This window comes from Oncorhynchus clarkii, chromosome 18 (genome assembly GCF_045791955.1).
Source record: "Oncorhynchus clarkii lewisi isolate Uvic-CL-2024 chromosome 18, UVic_Ocla_1.0, whole genome shotgun sequence".
Classification (NCBI taxonomy): domain Eukaryota; kingdom Metazoa; phylum Chordata; class Actinopteri; order Salmoniformes; family Salmonidae; genus Oncorhynchus; species Oncorhynchus clarkii.
Window position 1 is genome coordinate 38,812,536 of NC_092164.1, and position 27,400 is coordinate 38,839,935.

At 43.0% G+C, this 27,400-nt stretch overlaps 2 protein-coding genes across 5 annotated transcripts; one reads left to right on the top strand and one right to left on the bottom strand.

The window, feature by feature from the left end:
- Positions 1-594: 594 nt before the first annotated feature.
- Positions 595-12,928, top strand: LOC139372621 (flotillin-1-like). The gene is made up of 14 exons (XM_071112392.1): positions 595-753; positions 1,370-1,430; positions 1,702-1,777; positions 1,918-2,008; positions 2,472-2,615; positions 3,407-3,526; positions 3,651-3,746; positions 4,012-4,164; positions 4,275-4,456; positions 8,182-8,227; positions 8,527-8,664; positions 8,904-9,068; positions 9,778-11,253; positions 11,330-12,928. The coding sequence occupies exons 2-13, from the start codon at positions 1,388-1,390 to the stop codon at positions 9,796-9,798; spliced, it is 1,275 nt and encodes a 424-aa protein (XP_070968493.1). The 5' UTR covers positions 595-753; positions 1,370-1,387; the 3' UTR covers positions 9,799-11,253; positions 11,330-12,928.
- Positions 12,929-13,027: 99 nt separating this feature from the next.
- On the bottom strand, positions 13,028-27,000 carry LOC139373442 (zinc finger protein 384-like). Of its 4 annotated transcripts, XM_071113933.1 has the most exons (12): positions 26,845-27,000; positions 25,489-25,556; positions 24,909-25,164; positions 24,556-24,678; positions 24,028-24,066; positions 22,234-22,385; positions 21,450-21,526; positions 21,052-21,276; positions 18,807-18,974; positions 16,022-16,100; positions 15,644-15,802; positions 13,028-14,778 (listed from the first exon to the last, which is right to left on the bottom strand). In XM_071113933.1, the coding sequence occupies exons 2-12, from the start codon at positions 25,549-25,551 to the stop codon at positions 14,410-14,412; spliced, it is 1,710 nt and encodes a 569-aa protein (XP_070970034.1). In that variant the 5' UTR covers positions 25,552-25,556; positions 26,845-27,000; the 3' UTR covers positions 13,028-14,409. The 4 variants fall into 4 exon arrangements, with proteins under 4 accessions (XP_070970034.1, XP_070970035.1, XP_070970036.1 ...); XM_071113934.1 differs by lacking the exon at positions 24,028-24,066 and having other exon boundaries at positions 13,046-14,778; XM_071113935.1 differs by lacking the exon at positions 18,807-18,974 and having other exon boundaries at positions 13,046-14,778.
- Positions 27,001-27,400: the final 400 nt, after the last annotated feature.

Below are 27,400 nucleotides of genomic sequence, written 5' to 3' on the forward strand. Positions count from 1 at the left end.
AAAATGTTTAAAAAGGGTCCGATCCTTTTCTGAAGACAATCATTCAATGCGGTGGTTGCATGAAGAAAAACATTCAAGTACAACCTGTCACATTGGTGCCGTGTCCCAGATCACAGCAGATTGGTCTCACTTGAAAGAAGTTGGGTTGCCATCAGAATGAGAGGCTATGGGGTAGACAATTTGAGGACACACACACACACACACACACACACACACATATATACACACACACACACACACACACACACACACACACACACATATATATATACACACACACACACACACACACACACACACACACACACACACACACATATATATATACACACACACACACACACACACACACACACACACACACACACACACACACACACACACACACACACACACACACACACACATAGGCATGATGCCTCCACATCCATCTAATGAGATACTGACACAACAAAGAACAAAAGGCAACTAAATTGTATCCTAAATGCAAAAGTATTTCACACTGATCATTGAATGAAATCCAATTCACCACCCCACCACAAGATGGCGACAGCACATTTTGCAATGGGCGTGAGACGATGGATAGACGCTTTTGACGGGAAGAGCTATAACGGGACAGAAGCTTCATATATACATACTGGCATTGGACAGACGACAGCAAGAATAACACTGCTGTATTTTGAGAGACAAAAACAGTATTGTTGCAACGCATCTATACATTTGCATTCTGCATTAGTTCATTCTGTCAAATTGGTAAGTGATCGGATATATTTTGACTAATCTTTAGACTGATTTGATGCATCTCGGTTTGCAACATAAACAAACATCTGTGGAGTCTGGCAGAAATTATACATTTGTATCATTGCTAACACACCCCTGCATGTTTTATGAAAATCCTATTTGCATGTGTGTTGATACATTTGTTGATACAGTACATGGGCGTGTCTTCTATGCGCTTAATCAGCTAAATGTTCTGGGTGTCCTCGTGATACTGATGCTGCGCAACATTTACGCAGATTCAATTAACTGCAAGTGATGTCTGCTGACCCCTTGGATTTTCATGGGGAATGCTACAATAGTTGTAATACTGACTATCTGCTCAGATTCAGATGAAATCTTAATAGAATATATTAAAAATGTAGTAACATTTAGTTACTTACAGCAGCTGTACCAAATTGTTATTATTAAACCAACTGTATAGATTTCATGCTGTCAAGCATGACTGATGAATTACAAATGCTTCAGCAATAGGCCAATGTAAGGCTCTGAAGTAATCCACTGTCAGGCCCAACGCCTGGCCCACTGCCTGGCCCACTGCTTGGTATATGAAATGGTTTAATTAAATGGTGTGTTTTTTTTGTCTTTACAGCATCTGAGGAAGAAAAACATGTTCTACACGTGTGGTCCAAATGAGGCTATGGTGGTGTCAGGTCCATTCTCTAACCCAGTGTTTCCCAACCCTGGTCCTCCAGTTCCTGTAGTGCACATTTTACTTGTAGCCCTTGACAAACACACCTTGTTCAACTCATTGAGGGCTTGATGATTAGTTGACAAGTTGAATCAAGTGTGCTTGTCCAGGGTTACTCGAGGACCAGGGTTGTGAAACAGTGTAAACATGTACAATTAAAGAGCTGTAGGATGGTAATAATACTCTCATGTGTATCTCACAATCCCCCCCCCCTCTCTCTATTTGTTTCCCAGGGTGCCTCCGTTCTCCTCCAGTAATGATTGCTGGAGGCAGAGTGTTTGTGCTTCCCTGTTTTCAGAAGATCCAGAGGTAAAGTTTCTTCTCCTGGTCATGTCTGCAAACACACACGGTAATGATCTGGCCATGTATTGCCATCTGCCCTTGTTTTGGGATATCATACCACGACATTGTGGAATGACCATATCTCTCCCTCCTTTCCTCTCGCCCAGGATCTCCCTGAACATTCTGACGCTGAGCGTGAAGAGTGAGAAAGTCTACACCCGACGTGGGGTTCCCATCTCGGTCACTGGTATTGCCCAGGTTAGTCTCTCCGTCTTTCTCGGTCTCCATTTCTTCCTGAGCCAATGTAAGTACACCATTCTGTCAAATCACCAGTCATTTAGACCTGTTTAGACACCCTAGTTTTGTGTAAGGGCTCTCTTTGATTAGGTAGGTAACAAGTAGATCATTAAAACTGGCTTGTGTCATTCATTTATGCACTGGCATTAAATTCCTAAATACCTCACTCTCTTGTGCTATGGACAGGACAGAGTAACCTTGCCTGTTGCAGTGTTGATACAGCTACTGCTGCTGTGTAGTTGGGTAGTGTACAGCAGATGCTTCTGTTTGTTTAGCACTGTGCACACCTGAGTCGTGTTCATTAATTACCCCAAAAAGACTACAACTACCCGAACTTGCTCAGAAATGCCCATTTTCGTTTTCTGCTTTAAAAAAAACATTTTTAAATGTTCATTTGCTATTATGTGTTCCCTCCTCCGTCCAGATGAAGATCCAGGGGCAGAACAAGGAGATGCTGGCCGCAGCCTGTCAGATGTTCATGGGGAAGTCGGAGGGCGAGATCGCCCAAATCGCCCTGGAGACGCTGGAGGGCCACCAGAGGGCCATCATCGCCCACCTGACTGTGGAGGTAAACTTGACAACACGAGGGGGGTGTGTGTTTTGACCTTTTTAGCACAGCTGTGCCGCGGTCGTAGGTACAAGATGAAGCCGAGTACCGCCGGCTACCCAATCACAATGCTTGTTTTGACCAACCCGTTGTAAAACAATTGTTTTGCAAGATGTCACAAACAGATCTGGGACCAGGCTACATTAAAGCAGTACACTCATTTTAGTGCAACATAGAAACATTTCGGGCACTATTTTGCCTTCTTCATCGTTACATGAGGTAAACTGGACAGCACCCTTACTGGCCACATCCACAGTTACAGTTGCAGATAAATAAACAGCACATTATAGCTGCTCACTCATTTCAATGCAGTGAAGCCATGACCAATGCCAAGAGCTATGGCCAGAGACACACTCCCCATACTTATTTATATGGACAGTGAAGCTAAAACTTTTGATTTGGCTCTATACTCCAGCATTTTGGAATTGAGATCAAATCATTCATATGAGGCGACAGTACAGAATGTCGTAATTTGATGGTACTTTTGTATGTACCGTAGTCAGCACATTGCACAGCGGGAACTGTCTTGTTACATAACCGTAACAAACAGACGATGACAAACAACACATGCAACAGTTGTATGTACATCAGAACCATAGTCACATGGACATCTCTGTCTGGCTATGTGTTCAACAACTTGTACATAGTAACACGAGGGAGCGGGAACACGGCAACTTTTTACTGTCATGACAATTGCACTAAACACAAGCATATCAACATCGGTACGAACCCAGTTATTTCACCCCCTCCAGGAGATCTACAGGGACCGTAAGAAGTTCTCAGAGGAGGTCTTCAAGGTGGCCTCGTCCGACCTGTTCAACATGGGCATCAGCGTGGTCAGCTACACGCTCAAAGACGTTCACGACGACCAGGTGTGCTTTCTCGCGCTCTTCTTTCAATGGAGACTCCATTGATTCAACTACTCCAATGCTGGATAACTAATGAAGCCTAAACTACAAAGTAACCAATGTTGTTCTCTTACTCTCTGTGGTTCAGGACTACCTCCACTCCCTGGGGAAGTCCAGGACCGCCCAGGTGCAGAAAGACGCCCGCATCGGAGAGGCCCAGTTCAAGCGGGATGCTGTGATCAGGGTGAGCCACCTGTCCCTTCTCTCTGCTCTCTCCTCTTTTCTACCTTCTTCTCTTCTTGCGCACTTTATCCTGTCCCTTTCTCTTGTTCATTTCTGAGTTCTCCATCACGTTCCTTCGCTTGGTTTTCCCCTATCCGCTCTTGCTTTTCTCTTTTCTCATACTCCATCTGAACCTTTCCTTCTCCAATCTCTCCGTGTTCCCTTTTTATACTTCCTGGGGTTCTCTCTCTCTCTCTCTCTCTCTCTCTCTCTCTCTCTCTCTGTAGGAGGCCCATGCCAAGCAGGAGAAGATCTCAGCCCAGCACGTCAATGAGATCCAGATGGCCATGGCTCAGAGGGACTATGAGCTGAAGAAAGCATCCTACGACATCGAGGTCAACACCAAGAAGGCAGAGTCTGAGATGGCCTACCAGCTACAGGTATGTCCATAATATTGCACTGATACTTGGATGTATTGTAAAACACATAGAAATGGTCATAGAGAGTACTACTGAGATCTTGGGCTTACCATTTGAACCCTCCCCGTCAGGTGGCCAAGACCAAGCAGCTCATCGAGGAGGAGAAGATGCAGGTCCAGGTGGTGGAGCGCTCTCAGCAGATCATGCTCCAGCAGCAGGAGATCACCCGCAAGGAGAAGGAGCTGGAGGCCAAGGTTAAGAAGCCTGCTGAGGCCACGAGATACCAAATCGAGAAGCTGGCCGAGGCCCAGCGGTGAGTACCAGATAGGGTTGGGCCGAAAATGATTAAATCGAATGTTGTGGTATGCAAGACGATATATCGTGATGTGCAAGACTATATCAAATCAAATGTATTTATAAAGCCCTTTTTACACCTGCAGATGACACAAAGTGCTTATATAGAAAAACAGCCTAAAACCCCAAACGGCAAGCAATGCAGATGTAGAAGCACGGCGGCTAGGAAAAACTCCCTAGAAAGTCAGGAGCCTAGGAAGAAACCTGGAGAGGAAACAAGGCTCTGAGGGTCTGGCCAGTCCTCTTCTGGCTGTGCCGGGGGAGATTATAACAATATATGGCCATCAAACATTTCTTATGGCTGGGGGGCAGTATTGAGTAGCTTGGATGAATAAGGTGCCCAGAGTAAATGGCCTGCTCCTCAGTCTCAGTTGCTAATATATGCATATATATATAATATTTGCATTATTATTAGTATTGGATAGAAAACACTCTGAAGTTTCTAAAACTGTTTGAAAGATGTCTGTGAGTATAACAGAACTCATATGGCAGGCAAAAACCTGAGAAGAAATCCAAACAGGAAGTGAGAAATCTGAGGTTGGTAGATTTTCAACACAGTTCCTATTGAAATCCTATTGAGATATGAATAAAGTTGCACTTCCTATGGCTTCCACCAGATGTCAACCGTCTATAGAAATTTGAATGAGGCTTCTACTGTGTTGTGGGACTGAATAAGAGCAGAATGAGCCAGGTGTCTGGCATAGAGCCATTTCCTGGTCATGCGCATTCCACATGATATCCACTTGCGTTCCGTTGCTCCTCAAGACACAAAGGAATTCTCCGGTTGGAACTTTATTGAAGATTTATGATAAAAACATCCTAATGATTGATTCTGTACTTAGTTTGAAATGTTTCTTCGACCTGTAATATACATTTTTGAAGTTTTTGTCCGAAGTAACACTCGACCAGAATGAGCGTTTGGATATATGATTAAATCGAATGTTGTGGTATGCAAGACGATATATCGTGATGTGCAAGACTATATCAAACGCGATAACAAAAGGAGGTATTTGGACATAAATAACGGACATTATCGAACAAAACAAACATTTATTGTGGACCTGGGATTCCTGGGATTGCATTCTGATGAAGATCATCAAAGGTAAGGGAATATTTATCATGTAATTTCTGGTTTCTGTTGACTCCAACATGGCGACTAATTGTATTATTTTTCTGAGCGCCGTGTCAGATTATTGCATGGTTTGCTTTTTCCGTAAAGTTTTAAAAAAATCTGACACAGCGGTTGCATAAAGGAGAGGTATATCTATAATTCCATGTGTACAACTTGTATTATCATCTACATTTATGATGAGTATTTCTGTTGAATCGATGTGGCTATGCAAAATCACTGGATGGTTTTGGAACTAGTGAACGTAACGCGCCAATGTAAACTCAGATTTTGATATAAATATGAACTTGTTTGTATTGTGTAACATGAAGTCCTATGAGTGTCATGTGTCATCTGATGAAGATCATCAAAGGTTAATGATTAATTTTATCTCTATTTGTGCTTTTTGTGACTGCTATCTTTGGCTGGAAAAATGGCTGTGCTTATTCTGTGGCTTGGTGGTGACCTAACATAATCGTTTGTGGTGATGTTGCTGTAAAGCGTATTTGAAATCGGACACTGTGGTGGGATTAACAACAAGATTACCTTTAAAACGGTATAAAATACATGTATGTTTGAGGAATTTTATTATGAGATTTCTGTTGTTTTGAATTTGGCGCCCTGCACTTTCACTGGCTGTTGTCATATCGATCCCGTTAACGTGATTTCAGCCCTAAGAAGTGTTAAGGCCAGATTGTTCGTCAAGATGTTTAAACGTTCATAGATGACCAGCAGGGTCAAATAATAATCACAGTGGTTGTAGAGGGTGCAACAGGTCTGTACCTCAGGAGTAAATGTCAGTTGGCTTTTCATAGCCGAGCATTCAGAGATCGAGACAGCAGGTTCGAGAGAGAGTGATTGAGAGAGACAGCAGGTCTGGGACAAGGTAGCACGTCCCATGAACAGGTCAGAGTTCCATAGCCGCAGGCAGAACAGTTGAAACTGGAGCAGCAGCATGAGGGACAGACAGTAGTCATCAGACAAGGTAGTCCTGAGGCATGGTCCTAGGGCTCAGGTCCTCCGGGAGGGGAGGGAGAGAGAGAGAATTAGAGGGAGCATACTTAAATTCACGCAGGACACCAGATAAGACAGGAGAATTACACCAGATATAACAAACAGACTGACCCTAGCCACCCGGCACATAGACTATTGCAGCATAGATACTGGATGCTGAATTAGAGGGGGTCGGGGGACACTGTGGCCCCATCAGACGATACCCCCGGACAGGACCAACCAGGCAGGATATAACCCCACCCACTTTGCCAAATCACAGCCCCCACACCACTAAAGGGATATCAACAGACCACCAATGTACTAGTCTGAGACAAGGCTGAGTATAGCCCACATAGATCTCCTCCACTGCATAAGCCCGAGGGGGCGCAATACCGGACAGGAAGATCACGTCTGTAACTCAACCCACTCAAGTGACGCACCCCTCCAAATGATGCACCCCTCCTAGTGAAGCACCCCTCCAAGTGATGCACCCCTCCTAGTGAAGCACCCCTCCTAGTGATGCACCCCTCCTAGTGACGCACCCCTCCAAGTGACGCACCCCTCCAAGTGACGCACCACTCCTAGTGACGCACCCCTCCAAGTGAAGCACCCCTCCTAGTGAAGCACCCCTCCTAGTGAAGCACCCCTCCAAGTGACGCACCCCTCCAAGTGACGCACCCCTCCTAGTGAAGCACCCCTCCAAGTGATCCACCCCTACTAGTGAAGCACCCCTCCAAGTGACGCACCCCTCCTAGTGACGCACCCCTCCAAGTGACGCACCCCTACAAGTGACGCACCCCTCCTAGTGACGCACCCCTCCTAGTGAAGCACCCCTCCAAGTGACGCACCCCTCCAAGTGACGCACCCCTCCAAGTGACGCACCCCTCCTAATGAAGCACCCCTCCAAGTGACGCACCCCTCCTAGTGAAGCACCCCTCCAAGTGACGCACCCCTCCAAGTGACGCACCCCTCCAAGTGACGCACCCCTCCTAGTGACGCACCCCTCCAAGTGACGCACCCCTCCCCTCCTATACTCTATTTGAACTTTTATAATCAAAACAGTGCGGTTTTATCAGTTAGGCAGTATCAATATGTTGAAAATTAAGTCGAAATGAATTAACTAAGCCTTATTGTTTTGCCTTACTAAGGTTATTTAATTAGAATGTGACTAATATCGTAAATATATATATTTTTTAATTGCCTCGTCTGGAAATATCTAGTCATTAATGGCACAAAACGATTATATTGGATATATTGCAATATTTGGAGTAGCATAACGTAGAAGCGCTCTCCCCAAATATCGCCCCAGCCCTCGTACCAGCCACAGGTCTCAAAATGACCTTTCACAAATTATATATAGCATTTTGTGAACAATTTATTGCATAGACAATGAAAATATACTAGATATTAATGCGTTCCATGAAGTACGAGACAGACAAACAAATATACAAACTATACTGAATATGTACTATACAAATCATTAATCCAGACAGAAAATATTTACACAAGAAGCAATCTAATATCACACAGTCATTCTGCGATTCTCATTCTCAAGGTGTAAATAAATGTTTTTTTCCCCACAGTGCACAGCTCATTATGGAGGCTGAGGCTGAGGCAGAGTCCATTAGGGTGAGTGTGTCTATAAGTATCACATTGTTACTATAGGACTGTTACTGCTCCAAGCTTGTTTTAACCCTAAAAGCAGTTCATTCTTGTGTCTGGGACTCGTATAAGCAGAGAGCACTTTCACAGTAAGAGAAGGCCATGTTTACCACACGCAAGTCTTCTAGCTTGTTCCATCAATACTACTAAATCCTGCCGTTAACTTATGATAAGTTACACCTAAAGAAGCCGTAACAACATAGTATGTCACAATGATAAAATCAAACTGTCAAAAATGTTCTTCTCTCTCTCTCTATCTATCTCAGATTAAGGGTGATGCGGAGGCCTTTGCTGTGGAGGCGAAGGGGAGAGCCGAGGCGGAGCAGATGGCCAAGAAGGCCGAAGCCTTCCAGCAGTACAAGGAGGGAGCCATGGTGGACATGCTGCTGGAGCAACTACCACTAGTGAGAAAACCTTTTCAAGACAGAGCTCAAATACACACTTAGGGGGGAATCATCATTTGAGGTGTGCGCATTAAAATATTGCGCAAGTCATGCATTGAATTGAAGATTTGCGTGAAAAAGTCATACAACTCAAGTGAAGTTAGTTTGAATGCAGAATTGCACGTCGTTATATAGTCCAACATCTGAGCCCTGGGGCGAGCTTTTGGGCGAATAACTGTATGTTCTCTGACCTCCTCTAGATGGCGGAAGAGATCAGCAGGCCTCTGGCGCAGGCTCAGAAGATCACCATGATTTCCAGCGGGGGTACCGAGGTGGGCGCGGCCAAGCTCACAGGAGAGGTGCTAGACATCATGACCCGCCTTCCGGCGACGGTGGAGAAACTGACGGGAGTCAACATCTCACAGGTGAGACAGCCTAACCAACGATGTGTGACGTATTATATAACAAGAGGACTATTATTTGTCCGAACAACAGTTTTCTCAGTAGGTCTCCAATTAATGAACCAGTGGTTACCCCCACACAATATAGTTTTATTGTCACATACACCGGATAGGTGCAGTTAAATGTGTTTTACAGAGTCAGCTGTAGTAGTACGGTGCCCGTGAAGCAAATTGGGGCTAAATGCCTTACTCACGGGCACATGGGCAGATTTTTCACTTTGTCAGCTCAGGTATTTGAACCAGGGACCTTTCGGTTGCTGGTACAGCGCTCTAACCACTAGGCTACCTGCCACCCCTGATCCAGAGTTATATTTCACAGATTATGATGTACAAAATAACTTGCCAGATAACTGTGACAAACACAGATCTATATGTATAACTCTTCATTCTACGGTTGATAAAGAATGCTAAAGATTAATATGGTCACCGTAAGCATCAAGTACAGGATAGTACATTGTGCACATTTCCGGTTCCTATTGTTCGTAATGTTAGTTAACCTAGTTGGCTAATTCGCTGATCCAACTTTGTGAATCCCTGCTCCTGTTGGTGTTCTATGCTAAGGCTTCATTTTCTCTCTTTCTCCACCCCCCCCCCCCCCCCCCCCCACACCCTCTCACTCTCTGTCTCTCTCTCTCCATCTCCCTCTCTCTCAACCTGTCCTTCCATTCTCTAGGTGACAACTCATACGGTCTGAGGACTCCGGTGCTCAGGCAAACCTATTTCACAACCCTGCCTACTACCACAGCCTTTAACTCTCTCCTCAAGTATGTTATGCCAAAAAAAACATATGGTGCCCTACGTAATTATTGGGACCGTGAAGCATTTTTATCTTCTTTTGGCTCTATTCTCCAAAAGTTTGGATTTGAAATCAAACAATGACTGAGGTTAAGGTGCAGACTGTCAGATTTTCATCCATATCGGGTGAACCGTTTAGAAATTGCATTTTGCATTTTGGAGTCACTTTTATTGTAGATGAGAATATAATATGCTTCTAAACACTTCTACATTGATGTGGATGCTACCATGATTAGGGATAATCCTGAGAAAGTGAGAAAGTTACAGATGCACAAATATCATATCCCAAAGACATGATAACCTCTCACCATAACAATAACAGGGGAGGTTAGCATTTTGGGGGGTTATTATATTTGTGTGTCTGTTACTTTCTCACTCATCATTATTCACGATTCATTCAGGATTGTCCCTAATCATGGTAGCATCCACATTAATGTAGAAGTGTTTAGAAACATATTATATTCTTATTTACAATAAAAGTGACTCCAAAATGACACAATACATTATTTACCATTAATTTCTATTGGGAACAAAATTATCTGAAACCCAAAACGAACAACAAATTCATCCAACAGATTCGTAGGGTCACAAGCTTGATGTGGTCATTGCGTGCTATGAATATGGAAACCAATACTAAACATTTTACTACTTTTGAAGTATAGAGTCAAAATAAGAAACAATTATTCACTGTCCCCATAGTTACGGAGGGCACTGTGCTGTGTCTAGTATCTACCCTTCTATCAAGCCCCTCTTCTTTCCATGTGCCTTAATACCCCTTTCTCTGCCTCGCTCACCTTTCACCTCTTTGCGTGTATATTTGTCACTTGATTCCCTCCTTCATAACTGGCTGTGTCCACTGCCTTGCTGCCAAACCCTAAGTGCATCTTAACTGGCGAGTTCAATGTAAACGCACAGTCAAATCCTCCACCCAGTATTCATTTTTCTCAGTGCTCAGTCTTACTTATCAGAAGCAAAGGTGACCTGACCAAATCTGTATTTTTCTTTCATTGTTTTTAATGTTACTGGTGGTCGTTTTATTCTGACGAAATGTCTTGGCTTTGTTCGTACTACATTTGAGTAACAAGGAATGTGCAAAATATGAACCATTCAAAGTATTCATCGTGCTAATCTATACCTGCAAATGCTCTTAGGAGAAGTAGTGTGAAATAAGCCAGTCAATTTAGCTGTTGTTTTTCTATATATTATTATTTTCTATGGATTTCTATCTGCGAAATGTGTGCTTTCCCATTTACTTGTGTCTACATTCACTGTTACAACACGCTATTTACGTGTTTTTGATGTTTTCGTTGTACTGCCTGTGTCTCGCACCCTGAAGGATGCAGTTTAATCGCTAGTCTTTAGAAAGGTCAAGCGGATTATGTAGCAGCTCTCACAGATGTGACTTGTATTCATTTTGTCCAGAGTGCTAGGCGACTGGTTTACTGCTCTGTTATAGCTGTCAAACCGGTCATTTGACGTTATAATCATGGAACTATTGCACTTCTGGCCAACACTACATAATGTGATGTTATTCTATCGATGTTCATTGAGATGTACTGTTAGCATTGAAGCTACGCTGTTATTAAGGTGGTCCTCAGATCAACAGAAATAGTAACTGTGGAAATAAATGATAAAGGGAGGAATTTTCAGTTACAAAAAAAGTGATTGACATCAGAAGTAAAAAGAGAGGAGGTGTCATATGTAAAAAAAGAAGGACTTCTGAAATCAGGTTGCTGTCTCTATTTGAGAACCTTTCGTAGCCTTAACTGAAGCTAGCTGTGTTGTATTGTACTGCTAATAGACGTAACTACTAGTACATAATAGTATGATATACAAGTATTGAGTACATGGCACATATGTCGTGACATTGCATTTCATCAGAGGAAAGGCAAGCGGTCCTTCCTCATGTATACTGTATGTATTGGCTGGTTCAATCAAATGTCCCCTCTGGGGGTTGAATAAAGTACTATCTTACCGTTCAATCAATGCCTCAGATCAGTATGTTCAAGGGAAATAAGTCAGATAGCATAGCTTGCTAGCCCTGTGTGTCTCATGGCATTATAGGGTCTAATGAGACGACTGACTCGGTATAGGAAGTGAGGTTGACAACTAACTTGCCTTATCTCCACACTGTCACCCTCTGCCTCACCGTCGCCACATAAACTCCCTCTTATGAGCAGATTTTTTTTTCTCCTTCATTTTATTTATTTATGCGAAACACGAGACATTTGTTATATTTAAGTGTTTGTTTTTTTCAATATGATTTGTCAGGAGCCTGAATGCATGTGTCCGAACAGGTACTATTACAGGTCAGCAACCAAACCAGGAACTGTACCAGATGTTCCAGTATGGGAATATTTTAGATGTTGTAATTATTGTTGAAATGCTACTACTGTACCCATTTTAGTAAAGTATTATCCCATTTTCTGTTCAATTTAGTTTGAAACATTTTATACTGTACACAAAGAAAAACTGATTTCAAACATATGATTTTGTTATGTCAAGTTGTCACATTTATCTTCATTTATGAAGGGCCTTCTGAGCTCAGCGTGTTGGCCTGGTGTCCCATTCAGTTTTATCAGAAGACCAGAGTAATCAAACATCCTTATCCTTACTAAGTGTTACCTTGTTTGTGTTGTATCTCACTTTAACCAGGATATCATCTATTCTCATGGTTGTCCTTTGTTTTACCAAGAAATAATACCAATAGTTGCTTTTTATATATTCTTCTTATTCTATGTTGAGCTTATTTCAGTGAAAACCAAAGAAAGCTTGGGAAAAAGTTACTTAATGTACATTTAATGAACAGAATGGGATGAATTCCATGGCGAGTAGATTGTATCCAGAGTTATATCAGAGTTATATTAGAATAGTGTGTTTTTTACTTTGTTTTTGAGGACTTGCCAAAATGTAAATGTGCCTCTATTGTTTTCAAATTGCTGTGCACTGGTGTCATGAAGAACCCTGTAGTTTGTAGGAAACGTATACCCTTAAATTATATCAAATACAGCATTCCTTTGATTCCAAAACCACTACCCTCGTCTTCTTTGGTGTGTGTATGAAGGTCATGAAATGGGCATGGCACAGGCAAATTAATGTCCCAAACACAATCACCTAGCGAACCATTCCAACATACAACATAATATTTATATGATTTTAATGTATAATTGACCTATGTACTGTACATTGATACAATACCTCCAAACTGACTTTCCACAGCATGTCTGCATGCAGTAAAAGGAGAATCTGACAGCAAGCTTGTCATCTCCGACTGTCTCACTTTATTGTCCTTACAAAGAGAAACAGTCTCTTCAGATGAATGTGTACTATGCATATACAGCACGTGTAGCATAAGGGTAGTTAATAACAGTATTAGGAGCAATAATAACGACACTAATAAGAATATTGAGAACGGTGTTATTTCAAAAGACACAAAGTACAAGGAGTATACATAAGATAACCGGCCAATCACGAGCCTGCTCTATAAATAGAGAGAACAGAATAGAGCTCTGTGATTGGACGGGTTAGAAATACATGTCAACGATTCGTTACTTTTGGAGTTCTTGTTTTCTGGTTTACTTTACAGAGGCAGAGATTAGGAAGTACATCATTCCCTTTTTTTTGAATGAAAAAAATCATTTCTATATATATCTACATAGATTACAGTATCTTCCAATTGATAATAATGAGGATAACATTGACACAATAAGAATAATGCAATATTCAGTATGAAAGGTTTAAAAAACTAAACTTAAAAAAACTTGTTAACAGTACCTGACAGCCATTTCCATGTTTCAACAAGATGCTCCTTTCTCCCCCTCACCCCTTGCTTTGCAAAAATGTTTTGGGGAATATACAAAATGATCCTTCTTAAATACAAAATCTGCTGTTCCTAGATGTTTCTTCTCACTCACATTCTTTTTGCTTTCCCACGCCGTTCGCTGACACATTCCACTGTTGGTAGAAAAATACATACATATATGATAATATACATACAACAACTAAATGAAACAATGAGAAACCGAAAAAATACGAGATTGATCAAGTGCCTTCTTTATATCAGACCCCTCCCCCCCCATTTTTTGTTCTCTCTCTCTCCCTTTTCGATGTCTTCTCCTTTAAGTGCATTCTTTGAACCATTCATATATCATCTCTTCATTCAATACTGGACTACATATCCCATGCTTCCTCTTCATCTCAGGTAGTCCCTTCACGCCCTCCTTTCCTTATCCTCTGATTGGGTCTTGCATCGCCAAACCTCATTCTTCCATTCACTCCTTCGCCAACCCCAAGGCAGTGTAGTTTTTACTTAGTACTTTCTCCCTCCCAGTGGAGGCTGGTGGGAGGAGAAATCAGTGGACTGCCTCATTGAAATAGCTGGTTTCAAACACATTTAATGTGTTTGACACACGTTCCATTCCAGCCATTACAATGAGCCCATCCTCCCATTTAAAAAGTGACACCAGGCTCCACTCCCTCCCTCCCTCTCCATTCTGTCCATCCTCTCGCTCTATGAGTTCATGTGCTCCACCTGAATGGCTGAGGTGGACACGGTCAGGCAGAGGTCCTTATGGGCCGACAGGTCGGTGACGCTGACCGTCTTGTACTGGTGCAGGTCGAAGGGGCACGGCACGCCCTCCGTCTGCGGGTAGCTGCCTTGCTGAGGGTTGTTGGGGTTCTGGGGCTGGTTCTGCCCTGGGTTCTGACCTGCCCCTCCGGGACCACCGCCTCCTATGTTTGCCCCGCTTCCTCTGCCACGACCCCTCCCCCTGCCCGCTCCTCCAGGAGTGTGACCCTGGGCCTGCTGGGCGGCGACGGCAGCCGCCACTGTGAGGGGGTCCGGGTTGTGCTTCCGCATGTGTTTCATCAGGTAGGTCTCCTGGAGAAGAGGAGAGAAAGAGGGTGAGCGAGATAGACAGTGCAGTGAACAATTACCATGCAGTGGGTCTTGGGAACAAAATGCAAGGGCTCGGCAGCACATACACTACCGTTCAAACGTTTGGGGTCACTTAGAAATGTCCTTGTTTTTGAAAGAAAAGGGCCAGCATCCCGGAGTGATGGTTGCTGATAATGGGCCTCTGTACGCCTATGTAGATATTCCCTTAAATATCAGCCATTTCCAGCTACAATAGTCATTTACAACATTAACGATGTCTACACTGTATTTCTGATCAATTTGATGTTATTTTAATGGACAAAAAAAACCTGCTTTTCTTTCAAAAACAAGGACATTTCTAAGTGACCCCAAACTTTTGAACGGGAGTGTACAAACAAACTCAGTAATATGTAGTCTATGCAAATGACTGGGAGGAAATATGGGCAGAGTGTATATAAACTACAGTGGAGGGGGGAAACTGTTTTTAACTACATAGCCAAAGCCTACCTGTCCTATACAACCCTATGGGTTACAATCAAGCCAGACTACTGCTTGTACATGTTGTTCAACTGTTTTCACTACCAACCAACTTACAGTTAGTTACCTGAAGTAGTCAATTGAGTAATCTAATACTGCAGTTACTGAAAGAAGTACATACAATGAATTAGTCTCCACCCTCGCAATTCCCTAGCCCCTCCACTAAATGATGACATTGCTGAGCATCCCTTCCATGCAACAGGCCCCTCTCGCAAGTGGAGGCCTTGCACCTAGAAAGCAAAAAGTGGGTGTGACACTTTAAGGGGTGGGACTATATGTCGTTTGAGGAGGAGGGTAGAGGGAGGAGTTTTAGGGTGATTGGCAGGCGTACCGAGGTGTAGGCGCGGTTGCACAGGCCACAGGAGTAGAGCTTGGCGTGTTTGACCGTGTGAGTGGACAGGTGCACCTCCAGACTGGCCGCGTCTGTGTAACCGCGGTTGCAGTTGTGGCACTTGTACGGCTTGTCTTTGTTGTGCTGCCGGCGGTGAGACTAGGGGAATCCATGAAAGAGTTAATACATTAGGATTATTTTGACTATGATGTCATCACATCATTATGCTTCCGTTATTAACTGTACGTAATGATTTTAGCTAAGCAACTTTTTGCTATGAGAAACGTACAACCAAATAAATGGAAATTGAGGTGATTATTGTCCAAATGTAAGATCTATTGGACTTGTGAATTGGATGTTGAGATGTAGAAGGCCTACCTGCAAGTTGGACAGCTGAGTGAACGCTTTCTCGCAGCCAGGATGGATGCACTTGTAAGGTCGGTCCCCAGTGTGAATCCTACAGAAGTGAAACACAGTTTGTAATGAACTACAGCTCCCACAAACCCCAGTAGCCTGACTACTTCCGTTACAGCGTCACTCACTCCAAGGAACTGACAGGAACAAATAAATCAAAAATTCAAACAAAAGTATCTCTTGAATATCTCTTGAAGGGGGCGGCAGCGTAGCCTAGAGGTTAGAGTATTGGACTAGCAACCGAAAGGTTGCAAGATCGAATTCCCGAGATGACAAGGTACAAATTTGTCGTTCTGCCACTGAACAAGGCAGTTTAACCCACTGTTCCTAGGCCGTCATTGAAAATAAGAATTTGTTCTTAACTGACTTGCCTAGTTAAATAAAGGTCTAAAAAAATTAAAGATCAAGTAAAAAGGCTATCACCAGGAAATGTCTACAAAAAGACCCTCCCACAGTGACACAATGGATAGACATCGAAGAAGAAATACACCACATGGAGCGTATGACCTTCGCTTTAAGAACACAAGAGGAGAGAGGTCAGGAACACTGGGAAAAATTGGTTTCGTACTTGAAAAAGGTCTAATTCAAAGATGTCAATGTAACTAATATGATGACGGTATGATGTGCACTGTAACTGACAGATCTTTTTTGTTGTTCTTTTACTTTATTTGTACTCTCTTTGTGTTCCTCAATAAAAACAAAGTATTAAATATACAGTGCCTTGCGAAAGTATTCGGCCCCCTTGAACTTTGCGACCTTTTGCCACATTTCAGGCTTCAAACATAAAGATATAAAACTGTATTTTTTTGTGAAGAATCAACAACAAGTGGGACACAATCATGAAGTGGAACGACATTTATTGGATATTTCAAACTTTAACAAATCAAAAACTGAAAAATTGGGCGTGCAAAATTATTCAGCCCCCTTAAGTTAATACTTTGTAGCGCCACCTTTTGCTGCGATTACAGCTGTAAGTCGCTTGGGGTATGTCTCTATCAGTTTTGCACATCGAGAGACTGACATTTTTTCCCATTCCTCCTTGCAAAACAGCTCGAGCTCAGTGAGGTTGGATGAAGAGCATTTGTGAACAGCAGTTTTCAGTTCTTTCCACAGATTCTCGATTGGATTCAGGTCTGGACTTTGACTTGGCCATTCTAACACCTGGATATGTTTATTTTTGAACCATTCCATTGTAGATTTTGCTTTATGTTTTGGATCATTGTCTTGTTGGAAGACAAATCTCCGTCCCAGTCTCAGGTCTTTTGCAGACTCCATCAGGTTTTCTTCCAGAATGGTCCTGTATTTGGCTCCATCCATCTTCCCATCAATTTTAACCATCTTCCCTGTCCCTGCTGAAGAAAAGCAGGCCCAAACCATGATGCTGCCACTACCATGTTTGACAGTGGGGATGGTGTGTTCAGGGTGATGAGCTGTGTTGCTTTTACGCCAAACATAACGTCTGGCATTGTTGCCAAAAAGTTCAATTTTGGTTTCATCTGACCAGAGCACCTTCTTCCACATGTTTGGTGTGTCTCCCAGGTGGCTTGTGGCAAACTTTAAACAACACTTTTTATGGATATCTTTAAGAAATGGCTTTCTTCTTGCCACTCTTCCATAAAGGCCAGATTTGTGCAATATACGACTGATTGTTGTCCTATGGACAGAGTCTCCCACCTCAGCTGTAGATCTCTGCAGTTCATCCAGAGTGATCATGGGCCTCTTGGCTGCATCTCTGATCAGTCTTCTCCTTGTATGAGCTGAAAGTTTAGAGGGACGGCCAGGTCTTGGTAGATTTGCAGTGGTCTGATACTCCTTTCATTTCAATATTATCGCTTGCACAGTGCTCCTTGGGATGTTTAAAGCTTGGGAAATATTTTTGTATCCAAATCCGGCTTTAAACTTCTTCACAACAGTATCTCGGACCTGCCTGGTGTGTTCCTTGTTCTTCATGATGCTCTCTGCGGACCTCTGAGACTATCACAGTGCAGGTGCATTTATACGGAGACTTGATTACACACAGGTGGATTGTATTTATCATCATTAGTCATTTAGGTCAACATTGGAACATTCAGAGATCCTCACTGAACTTCTGGAGAGAGTTTGCTGCACTGAAAGTAAAGGGGCTGAATAATTTTGCACGCCCAATTTTTCAGTTTTTGATTTGTTAAAAAGGTTTGAAATATTCAATAAATGTCGTTCCACTTCATGATTGTGTCCCACTTGTTGTTGATTCTTCACAAAAAAATACAGTTTTATATCTTTATGTTTGAAGCCTGAAATGTGGCAAAAGGTCGCAAAGTTCAAGGGGGCCGAATACTTTGGCAAGGCACTGTATATATATATATTTTTCAAATCCCAATATCAAACAATTACTCTGATCAGAATTGGATGGGAGAGGTCAACATTGGAATAATATTCATATCTATTTTTCATGTAGGCTACATAAATAAAAAGCCTACAGGTCAAAGTGTAGGTGATATGCACATTGTCTACAGCCTCATGTCCAAACCCATGCTGACATGAGGGAGGCCCCAGAACATGTATTGAGACGTTCAATTACACATATATAGGCTGAGCGCTTTTATTAAAGAAGTCTGTGGGGATTAGGGGGAGTGTTGAACTTGAACGAGAAGAGGATGTGAGAGACAATGAGTGAGAGGGAACCAATTAGAAGAAAAGAGGAGTAGATGGAACTACAGAGGTTGTGCCCTGATGTGACTGCCCACTGTCCCTGTTTAGTAGTGTTTACCTGTGGTGCTGCTGTAAGTGACTGAGCTGCCTGAATGTTTTCTGGCAGAAGGAGCAGGTGTAGGGCTTGGCCCCGCTGTGGATGCGGATGTGCTGGGCCAGGTAGCTGGAGTTGGCGAACGATTTGGAGCAGTGGGGACACTTGTGCGGTTTGCCCTCAGTGTGGTTTCTAACAAGGGGATGGGGAGATGGAGAGAGAGAAAAAGAGAGAGAGATTGATAATGTATCAAATCAGCGACGAATGATCCAGAGATCAAATCATAATCAAATCCCCCCAAATCAAGTTTTAGCGCAGTTTGATTGACAGTGTGCACTTTTTGGTTGTAGGAAAACAGACAGCAGGCACAGTCCCCCTTTCCTTTCTCTCTCTTTCTCGGGTCTCTCCACCTATGGTGTGCTACTGATGTTCTGTGGTCATTCTACAGAGGCCTACTGCTAAGGAATTTGAGTGAAGGCAAGCTCTTGTGTCTATCTTGACACCAAGGGCGAAACATCGAGAGGGGCTTGTGAGGGAGGATATGTAGCCTAATAGAGAAAGCAAAGGGTGCACTTCACTCTAACAGAATGGAGAGGCTGGGAGGAGGAGGGGGAGGAAGGGAAAAGCCATTCATTTAATTCCTCATAAATGTTCAAGAAACCAAAGACTGGTTGAAGAGATGACAGAACAGATAGAACTGAAAGTGTCAGGGAAAGAAAATGAAGAAATCAGTATGGAAAGATGTGGTCGTAGGATAGCTAAATTTACAGGTCACGTGTCTGACAGAATTTTTTTTACATTATGAAGCTGTTTCTGGTTTAGTTTACCCAAAATTGCATCCTTTCCCCAAGGATGGAGGTAACTTATTAGTCTTTGCTGTGGTTGTCCGGGTATCTAAAAGGTTAGAATGCAATCTGTCACTTTAAAGGGAGTTAACTCACCCCCTTCAGATCAAATGTGGTGTTACACAGGGATCGATTCTTGGACCTGTACTATTTCTAGTTTACCAAACGTATCAAAACAACTTTCTCAGATTCTGTTTGCCAATAACATTAGTGACTTGAATTCCCAAAGAAATCTGCAAACCACACATAAAAAACATAGCCTCCAAGACAGCAAACAACGCCGATACAACACATGGCAACAGAAAAACAGCACACACTCTACTTATAAAAGGGTCACTAGCTGTGACATTTCGACAGAAAACAAAGGTGGTGCTGCTGCTTTGTCAAACATCACCAGAAATATAAATATTGGGTTTGTTTATTCTAAACCTGTGGTCATAGATATAGTTAATGGGCTTGTTTATTCTAAACCTGCGGTCATAGATGTAGTTATTGGGCTTGTTTATTCTAAACCTGCGGTCATAGATGTAGTTAATGGGCTTGTTTATTCTAAACCTGCGGTCATAGATGTAGTTATTGGGCTTGTTTATTCTAAACCTGCGGTCATAGATGTAGTTATTGGGCTTGTTTATTCTAAACCTGCGGTCATAGATGTAGTTATTGGGCTTGTTTATTCTAAACCTGCGGTCATAGATGTAGTTAATGGGCTTGTTTATTCTAAACCTGCGGTCATAGATATAGTTAATGGGCTTGTTTATTCTAAACCTGCGGTCATAGATGTAGTTTTGTTGGGCTTGTTTATTCTAAACCTGTGGTCATAGATATAGTTAATGGGCTTGTTTATTCTAAACCTGCGGTCATAGATGTAGTTTTGTTGGGCTTGTTTATTCTAAACCTGCGGTCATAGATGTAGTTATTGGGCTTGTTTATTCTAAACCTGTGGTCATAGATATAGTTAATGGGCTTGTTTATTCTAAACCTGCGGTCATAGATGTAGTTTTGTTGGGCTTGTTTATTCTAAACCTGCGGTCATAGATGTAGTTATTGGGCTTGTTTATTCTAAACCTGCGGTCATAGATGTAGTTATTGGGCTTGTTTATTCTAAACCTGCGGTCATAGATGTAGTACAATAAGAGGTTTTGTAATCAGTATTATTGGGAGCAATACTGTCTCATTTGATTTGTCGCAATAAAACCCTATGTATCTAATGCAGAGTGGTTATTCATATTGTATTGGTCAAATTCAAAGTCAAATATAGATAAGTACATTGGTATCACTAGCACTGAATTTGTAGTGATAGTGATTGTCTTTTACTAACAATCCTTCAATCTTGTGTGACAGTCTATATTCTGCAGTCACCTATTCCCTGAAATCAACCACCACACACACACTCACACACATACACGCCAGGGAGGCAGCAGTACCGTGTGTGCTGCTGTAAGTGACTGAGCTGCCTGAATGTTTTCTGGCAGAAGGAGCAGGTGTAGGGCTTGGCCCCGCTGTGGATGCGGATGTGCTGGGACAGGTAGCTGGAGTTGGCGAACGACTTGGAGCAGTGGGGGCACTTGTGCGGCTTGGCCTCCGTGTGAGACTTGGCGTGGATCTGCATGTCCGACTTGCTGAAGAACGTCACCGCACACATCCGGCACCTGGAGGATGGGTAAGAGAGAACGGTAAGGGATGGAAAACGAGCGAAACAGAGATATACTGTTTAGAGATGAGGATATGTTGAATGGGGAAGAAAAATCTAGGGTCAACTTGGGTAACAAATGATGAGTGTTAAGGAGTAAAAAAGTATGTAAACACAAGGCCTGCAATCTACCTGTATGATTTGGTCCCGTCTTTGTTACCATGCTCATCCTCATCATTTGATAAGTCATAATGGTCTGCAGTGTGGTGCTATAAACAAACACAAAACAATGTTGTTTGTTTAATGAACAACGCTTTGCTTCACTAATCCTGAAGTAATGACACTACGATAAGTAGCCTTAACACATTTTATCACTATGGATTGACTGGGGAGATGCAGTGATCTAACCCCCACGTAATACTGAAGATAACCTCCGTAGAGGCAGCAAGTCCCGCCTCTCCCCTCTCCTCATTGGTTCTTAGGAGCATATACCCACATGGGTGATTGAAAGATGAACGAGGTCCACACTCCAGTGTTGGCTGCAGTAAGGCACCTTAACGTTGGTTGCCAACCGCCATATAAAACCCACAGAAATTACTAGAAACTAACTAGGTTTCTCCATTTATCTGTGGATTAATTGTTGGAGTAGAGAACACACGATTTTGTGTGAATCAAAATGGGTAAAAATTCTACAAAATCCAGCAAAAAAAAAAAAAGACCATGTACATCTAATGTAAAATAACAAACCAATGTTTATATCCCAGGACAAAATAGCAGCAACAGCAAGCTAAATGTCCATGAATGTTTATGTGTTTCGACCTGTCCTCAAAATCAGTTTTGTTCGTTTTGATATTTCAACCTGCGTGTCCTGACCGCGTCTGGTGTGGATGGACATTATCAACATGCGCGCGATGGCACGTGCCCGGGTAGTCAGCATGTTAGTTATTTTGTGACGTCACTTAAAAACTCAAATCACCTGCCCCCCAGCAGCCAGGTGAGCCAGAATCAACGCATCACTTCCTGGGGGGAGGTTGGCGCCAGCCCTCTGCATCATCGACTTCTTCTTCCTGCCCCGCTTCCCGGGCATTGGCATGACAACAGGAGGGATGACCAAATCCTCTTTCTTGTCTGAAACAGGGACATAAAAACGGGATGGGGAAAGGAGGGATGGAGGGAAGGGGGGAGAAAGGGGGCTTGATTAAAAGAGACCAAAAACCATACAACATACATATCCCATGGGCCTCTCTGCTTGGTGAGTAACATCCAAAGCGGTCTCTCCTGGTATGCAATGGTGAAAGCAACAACACGTGAGTGGTAAATCACCCCACAACACAGAGGCATTTTAATCTCTTCATCGCTGCAAAAAAAGAATCGGTTACACCCAACTGCCTATTTGGACAGTGTTGCACAGCTACATAACTAAACCAAATTGATTTAGCTTTTTTGAATGGGCCAGACACTGTAGTTTGTATGTTTTGGATGTTATTCCAAGACAAAGACTTTCATCAACTTTTGGATGATCACATTCATGGATGGAATTGCACCCCCAGAGAACATAGCGGCATACTCTGTTTGGTCCTCCAGATAACTTCCTTGGACCATTAGTGGAAGGGCATCAGATCATATTCTTCGACATTCAGATTGGTGTTTTTGGAGTCAATATAACTCATATAACTATTGGACCATCTTCATATGTTGTGCAATTTATAGTGTGAGCTTAAATACAGTCTTCAGTAAAACACTACATCCAAGCACCCTGCATATATGAAGACATTTTAGACATTTTCTTCGTAGCTTATGACAGGGCTTACTGCAGCGTTTCCCAAACTAGGGGTCGCCTGACTTGAAAATGGGGTCGCGCTTGGTTCAGAGGTGCGCTTGGTTCAGTGACCTCTGGTAGCCGCTAGATGCGGTTGTAATAAACAGGAGTGGTTTCTCTTTTCTTCCTACACATATGGCTTTATCTTTTGAACGGTTTTAGCTGCAACATATTATGACCCCGTCACTGAAAGACAAGACTCCACATGTGTGGATGTGTCTGACGTTTCCCTCTATAATGCCCACATGCCGCGCAGGAGTCATTAGAATAGAGAGGACGGGACCAGACACTAAATCCTTTCTACACAGAAGATCATAGTGGGCGGCTGGTAGCCTAGTGGTTAGAGCGTTGGACTAGTGACCGAAAAGTTGCAAGATCGGATCCCCGAGCTGACAAGGTAAAAATCTGTCGTTCTGCCCCTGAACAAGGCAGTTAAACCCACTGTTCCTAGGCCGTCATTGAAAATAAGAATTTGTTCTTAACTGACTTGCCTAGTTAAATAAAGGTAAAACACAAAATATATATATATATATACACAATTATTGCCTGATGGTCTTCTGAACTTCCAAATGCCTTTCTGATACATGTCAGTCACTTCAAACCACACGTCCTTACTGTTAGACTGATTTGTTATAGACTGTCATAGCCCCAATTAAAATATTATACAACAAAAAAAAAAGAGATCAAAATGGGGTCGCGGGCCAAAACAGTTTGGGAACCTCTGCCTTACATTATCTCAGCACAGACAAGTCATTTAAAAAGCAACTCAACTGCACATCCAAACCAGGCATCAAACAGTCCAGAGTGCAGGTAAACACAACCACAGGACTGGCCATAGGCTAAGGCTGCAGATGCTTTACTGCTAAGCAGTAGGGATGGATGATGGCATACGGGGAGGAAGTAGTAGGCTAGGTGAGGCAGGGTGGAGGGGAGATGGAGCTGGGTACTCACTGTGGCTGTAGAAGTAGAGAGAGGAGTGCTGGCTGCTCTCTGACAGAAACCGAGAGAAGAGGAGAACACACTCAACACACGGAGCTCACTACCCGGCTCGCTCCCTCTCTCTCTCTCACCGCAGAGGGTAGGGGGGCTGGATCAGGTCAAGGGTTAGTGGCTGGCTGCTGGCAGCGTGTTGCCGGGGTTAGCTCAAGCAGCAATGTGTGTGTTACTGTGTGTTTGTTTGTGTGCGTGTAATGCATGTCTGTGAGTGTTGAGGTTTGAAGTTTGTGATAAAAATAAAAATAAAAGACTAGAAGGTGGTTCCACCTTTGCCTCGTCAGCCTATATCAACAACGGGATGAAATAAAATACAAATAAATGCTCAAATTAATGTATGTCTGTATGTGAGTGTGTGCCAGTGAGTCTGCTTTGCTTGTTGATAAGCCAGGAAAGGTTTGCAAGCCACTCGGACACACAACCTATCACAGTGCGGGTTTTGGGGAACGGGTTTTGGGGAACGGGGGAATGCGGTGGAGGTTTTACCTGTGTTTGTGGGGTGTAGTGCGGACACTATCATGGTGTTGGCAGGGGGTCCGGGCACAAAAGATTGTGTGGAGGTGGGTTGAGAGACCAGGGTGCCTTGGGGAGTGGTTATCACTAGCCCCGCTGAGAGGGAGAGAGAGACGGTGACCTGACTGCACCACACCCCTCCCAGGGAGAGCCGAGGCACACATTACACACACAATGAAATACTGAGAATGTTTAAGTTGGTTCTTTCTGTATCTTTCAATATATAACATGATTAGACCAGACAGAAACAGGGAGGAGACACGCATAGAACAACCACAGAGGATAGCCAGACAAACTGACACTGGCAGCGTGTCTTGTTTACTCACCTGCCGTCATGATGCCAGTGGACTGGACGGGCACCACCGTGATATTCTGTGAGGTGTGCGGCTGGTGCAGGTGACCGCCTACGGCGTTCAATTGGACACCACCGCCTCCACCTTCCTGTTTGGGCACCACCCGGCCTCCCGTGTCCATGGTGAGCACGGCGGCGGGATAGTGTGAGGAGTGAGGGAACGACGGAGAACCCTTATTGTCCGGACCCAACTGCTCCTTCATCTTGTTCAGGAACATGGCGTTTTCAATCTATAGTGGAGGGGGTCGTGGATCATAAAGGAGGGGTAGAAAAGAGAAAGACAGGCAATAGAGAGAATGGGGTGAGATGCCAAAAGGAAATGAGTAGCGGTGGTAGAGGTTGATAAGGGAAGTGGGAAAGAGGGGCAGAAGTGATCATTTGGGGAGGCCCGTTGTTTTGTTACTTACATATGTATTACAGTGGATTTGATGTTTTGCCATCCTCACCTAAGGTGTAAGCTCATTATTTGTTAGCGTTAACTAACATGTATTATTTATTTATTTGCGACACCACCATGTACATTTCAAGATAAGGTCCAGTAATAAGGTTTCTACCTGTCCTTGTACTGTGGGAACGGGAGACCAAAAGTATGATGAGTTGAAATGGGATTCTTCCATTATTTCTGTAATTGAAAAGCAACATAACTTATAAACACTTGCTCGCTCTGCATCGTCAGTTGAAACGAGACCACGCCCATCTCAACTGATGTCTGGCCAAAGTCCTTGGTCTCTCGCAACTGCTAAGTATATCCAAGAAGTTGAGTAAAAGAAATGTAAGAGTTTTGCTCAAGGGAATGGGGGACGTTGAACGATACAAATGCTGAGCGAACACTGTTTTCTTCACTGGCATGCATTTTGTCCACTGCCAATAGATTTAACTAAAGATAGAAAAGTGTGAGCCATATTGATTGCAAGTCTCCATGGCCCCCGGACAGAGAGTGTCGTTGTTGGTCAGGATTGTAAATGGCATGTTCCTGTTTACATACAAATAAATGCATGCAGAGCGCAGTAGTGGGGGTGTACAGAAAGCATGTTTCCTCAATGGCTACGTATAACCTCTAGCTGTCTACAGAGATCATAACAAAAAAATATGCATACATTGTATTGAATGCACAATAGAATATTTAGCTGAAATATTTTTAAATGCCATGCAACTCCCTGAAACCTATTGGATAGCTTCTCTCACTGAGTTACATGGCAGGAGTGGGCACTATAAATAGCAAGGAACAATGGCAAGTCTGTCATGGAAAACCATCTCGCTAGGTGTATAACGGGGAAGTTATTTATTGGAGCTTTGTAACACAATGCACCAGAAACAGAGACGTGTCTGCTAACAATTCTGATGGTGGAATATTGAGTTAAGTTATAGTATTTCCTATCCCATCCCACACATAAGACAGCTTGCCAGCCAACGGGATAGCCAACACTACCTACAATAAAACACTCTCTAACCTTTATTTTAGCTAACTGGCTGGTGGCAAGCTTGATAGACTACTATTGATGTTCGCTGGCAACAACAGAGGAGTGAAATCTGAGCTAGTTAGCTAACGTAGAAGCTACCTAGCTCCTTGAGGTTAGCTAGCTAACTGTAGCTAACTTGCCTCCATTAATTTCAGTATTATTAGCTAGCTGGCTACTATGCGGCCTATTTTTAAGTCGACAATAAACAAATAAACTTCCGCTTGAAAACAACAATGTCACAACCCCTACGCCTCCATCCCTCTCCCTGTTCGTCACACTGTGAGAATAAAAAAAAAACGAGAAAAAAAAACGTCGACGCCAATGCCCCTGTGCGAGACGCAGTTTCATGTAGACTTCCGGCTATCCAGACAGAGGGGAGTAGCAGCTCATATGAGTTGCTCTGTCAAACAGAAATAATTAACGATTGAGTAATAACTCGATGTTAATTACCGGTGTTGGCGATTCCCTCTCAACCCTGGGGCTCCCTCGGGTTGGGACAGTTCGGAAACTCAGTCCAAATCCGCCCAAACCCTCAGATTCTCCGAATTTTTTTTCCTCGATTTTTTTCTTTTTCCCTCTTGTGGGTCTGCTCCGCTCTACACTTCCGGTGCCTAGAAATTGATTTCCGGTCTTTGGGGACGTATATAACTATTAAAATGAATATGATCATATATTATACATATATTATATGATTATTAATATGGATTTATGATGATATGGAATGTACTTGTTATTGCTGGTAGCCTTCCACTATTAATGATGGCTGATAAAGGTATACCACAGACTAGGCAAAGAAAGGGGTTCTCAAACTGGTTTCCCTGGTCTTATTCCAGAAAGGTGCAATATTAAAAAAAAAAAAAATTATGCTCCCCCATCATATATGTTTTGGACTCTCTCTCTACCGCACCTGCTGTCTCTATCTCTGAATGATCGGCTATGAAAGCCAACTGACATTTACTCCTGAGGTGCTGACCTGTTGCACCCTCTACAACCACTGTGATTATTA

What these genes read in the sequence shown, in the direction of transcription:
- LOC139372621 (XM_071112392.1), top strand. Translation starts at nt 1,388, where the DNA reads ATGTTCTACACGTGTGGTCCAAATGAGGCTATGGTGGTGTCAG. An exon ending in TCGCCCACCTGACTGTGGAG is followed by an intron (nt 2,616 to 3,406) that starts GTAAACTTGACA and finishes CACCCCCTCCAG; the next exon opens with GAGATCTACAGGGACCGTAA. An exon ending in CTGAGGCAGAGTCCATTAGG is followed by an intron (nt 8,228 to 8,526) that starts GTGAGTGTGTCT and finishes TATCTATCTCAG; the next exon opens with ATTAAGGGTGATGCGGAGGC.
- LOC139373442 (XM_071113933.1), bottom strand. Translation starts at nt 25,551, where the DNA reads ATGGAAGAATCCCATTTCAACTCATCATACTTTTGGTCTCCCGTTCCC. An exon ending in ACCTGGCTGCTGGGGGGCAG is followed by an intron (nt 21,527 to 22,233) that starts GTGATTTGAGTT and finishes GTTTGTTTATAG; the next exon opens with CACCACACTGCAGACCATTA. An exon ending in CTCAGCTGTCCAACTTGCAG is followed by an intron (nt 15,803 to 16,021) that starts GTAGGCCTTCTA and finishes GGATTCCCCTAG; the next exon opens with TCTCACCGCCGGCAGCACAA.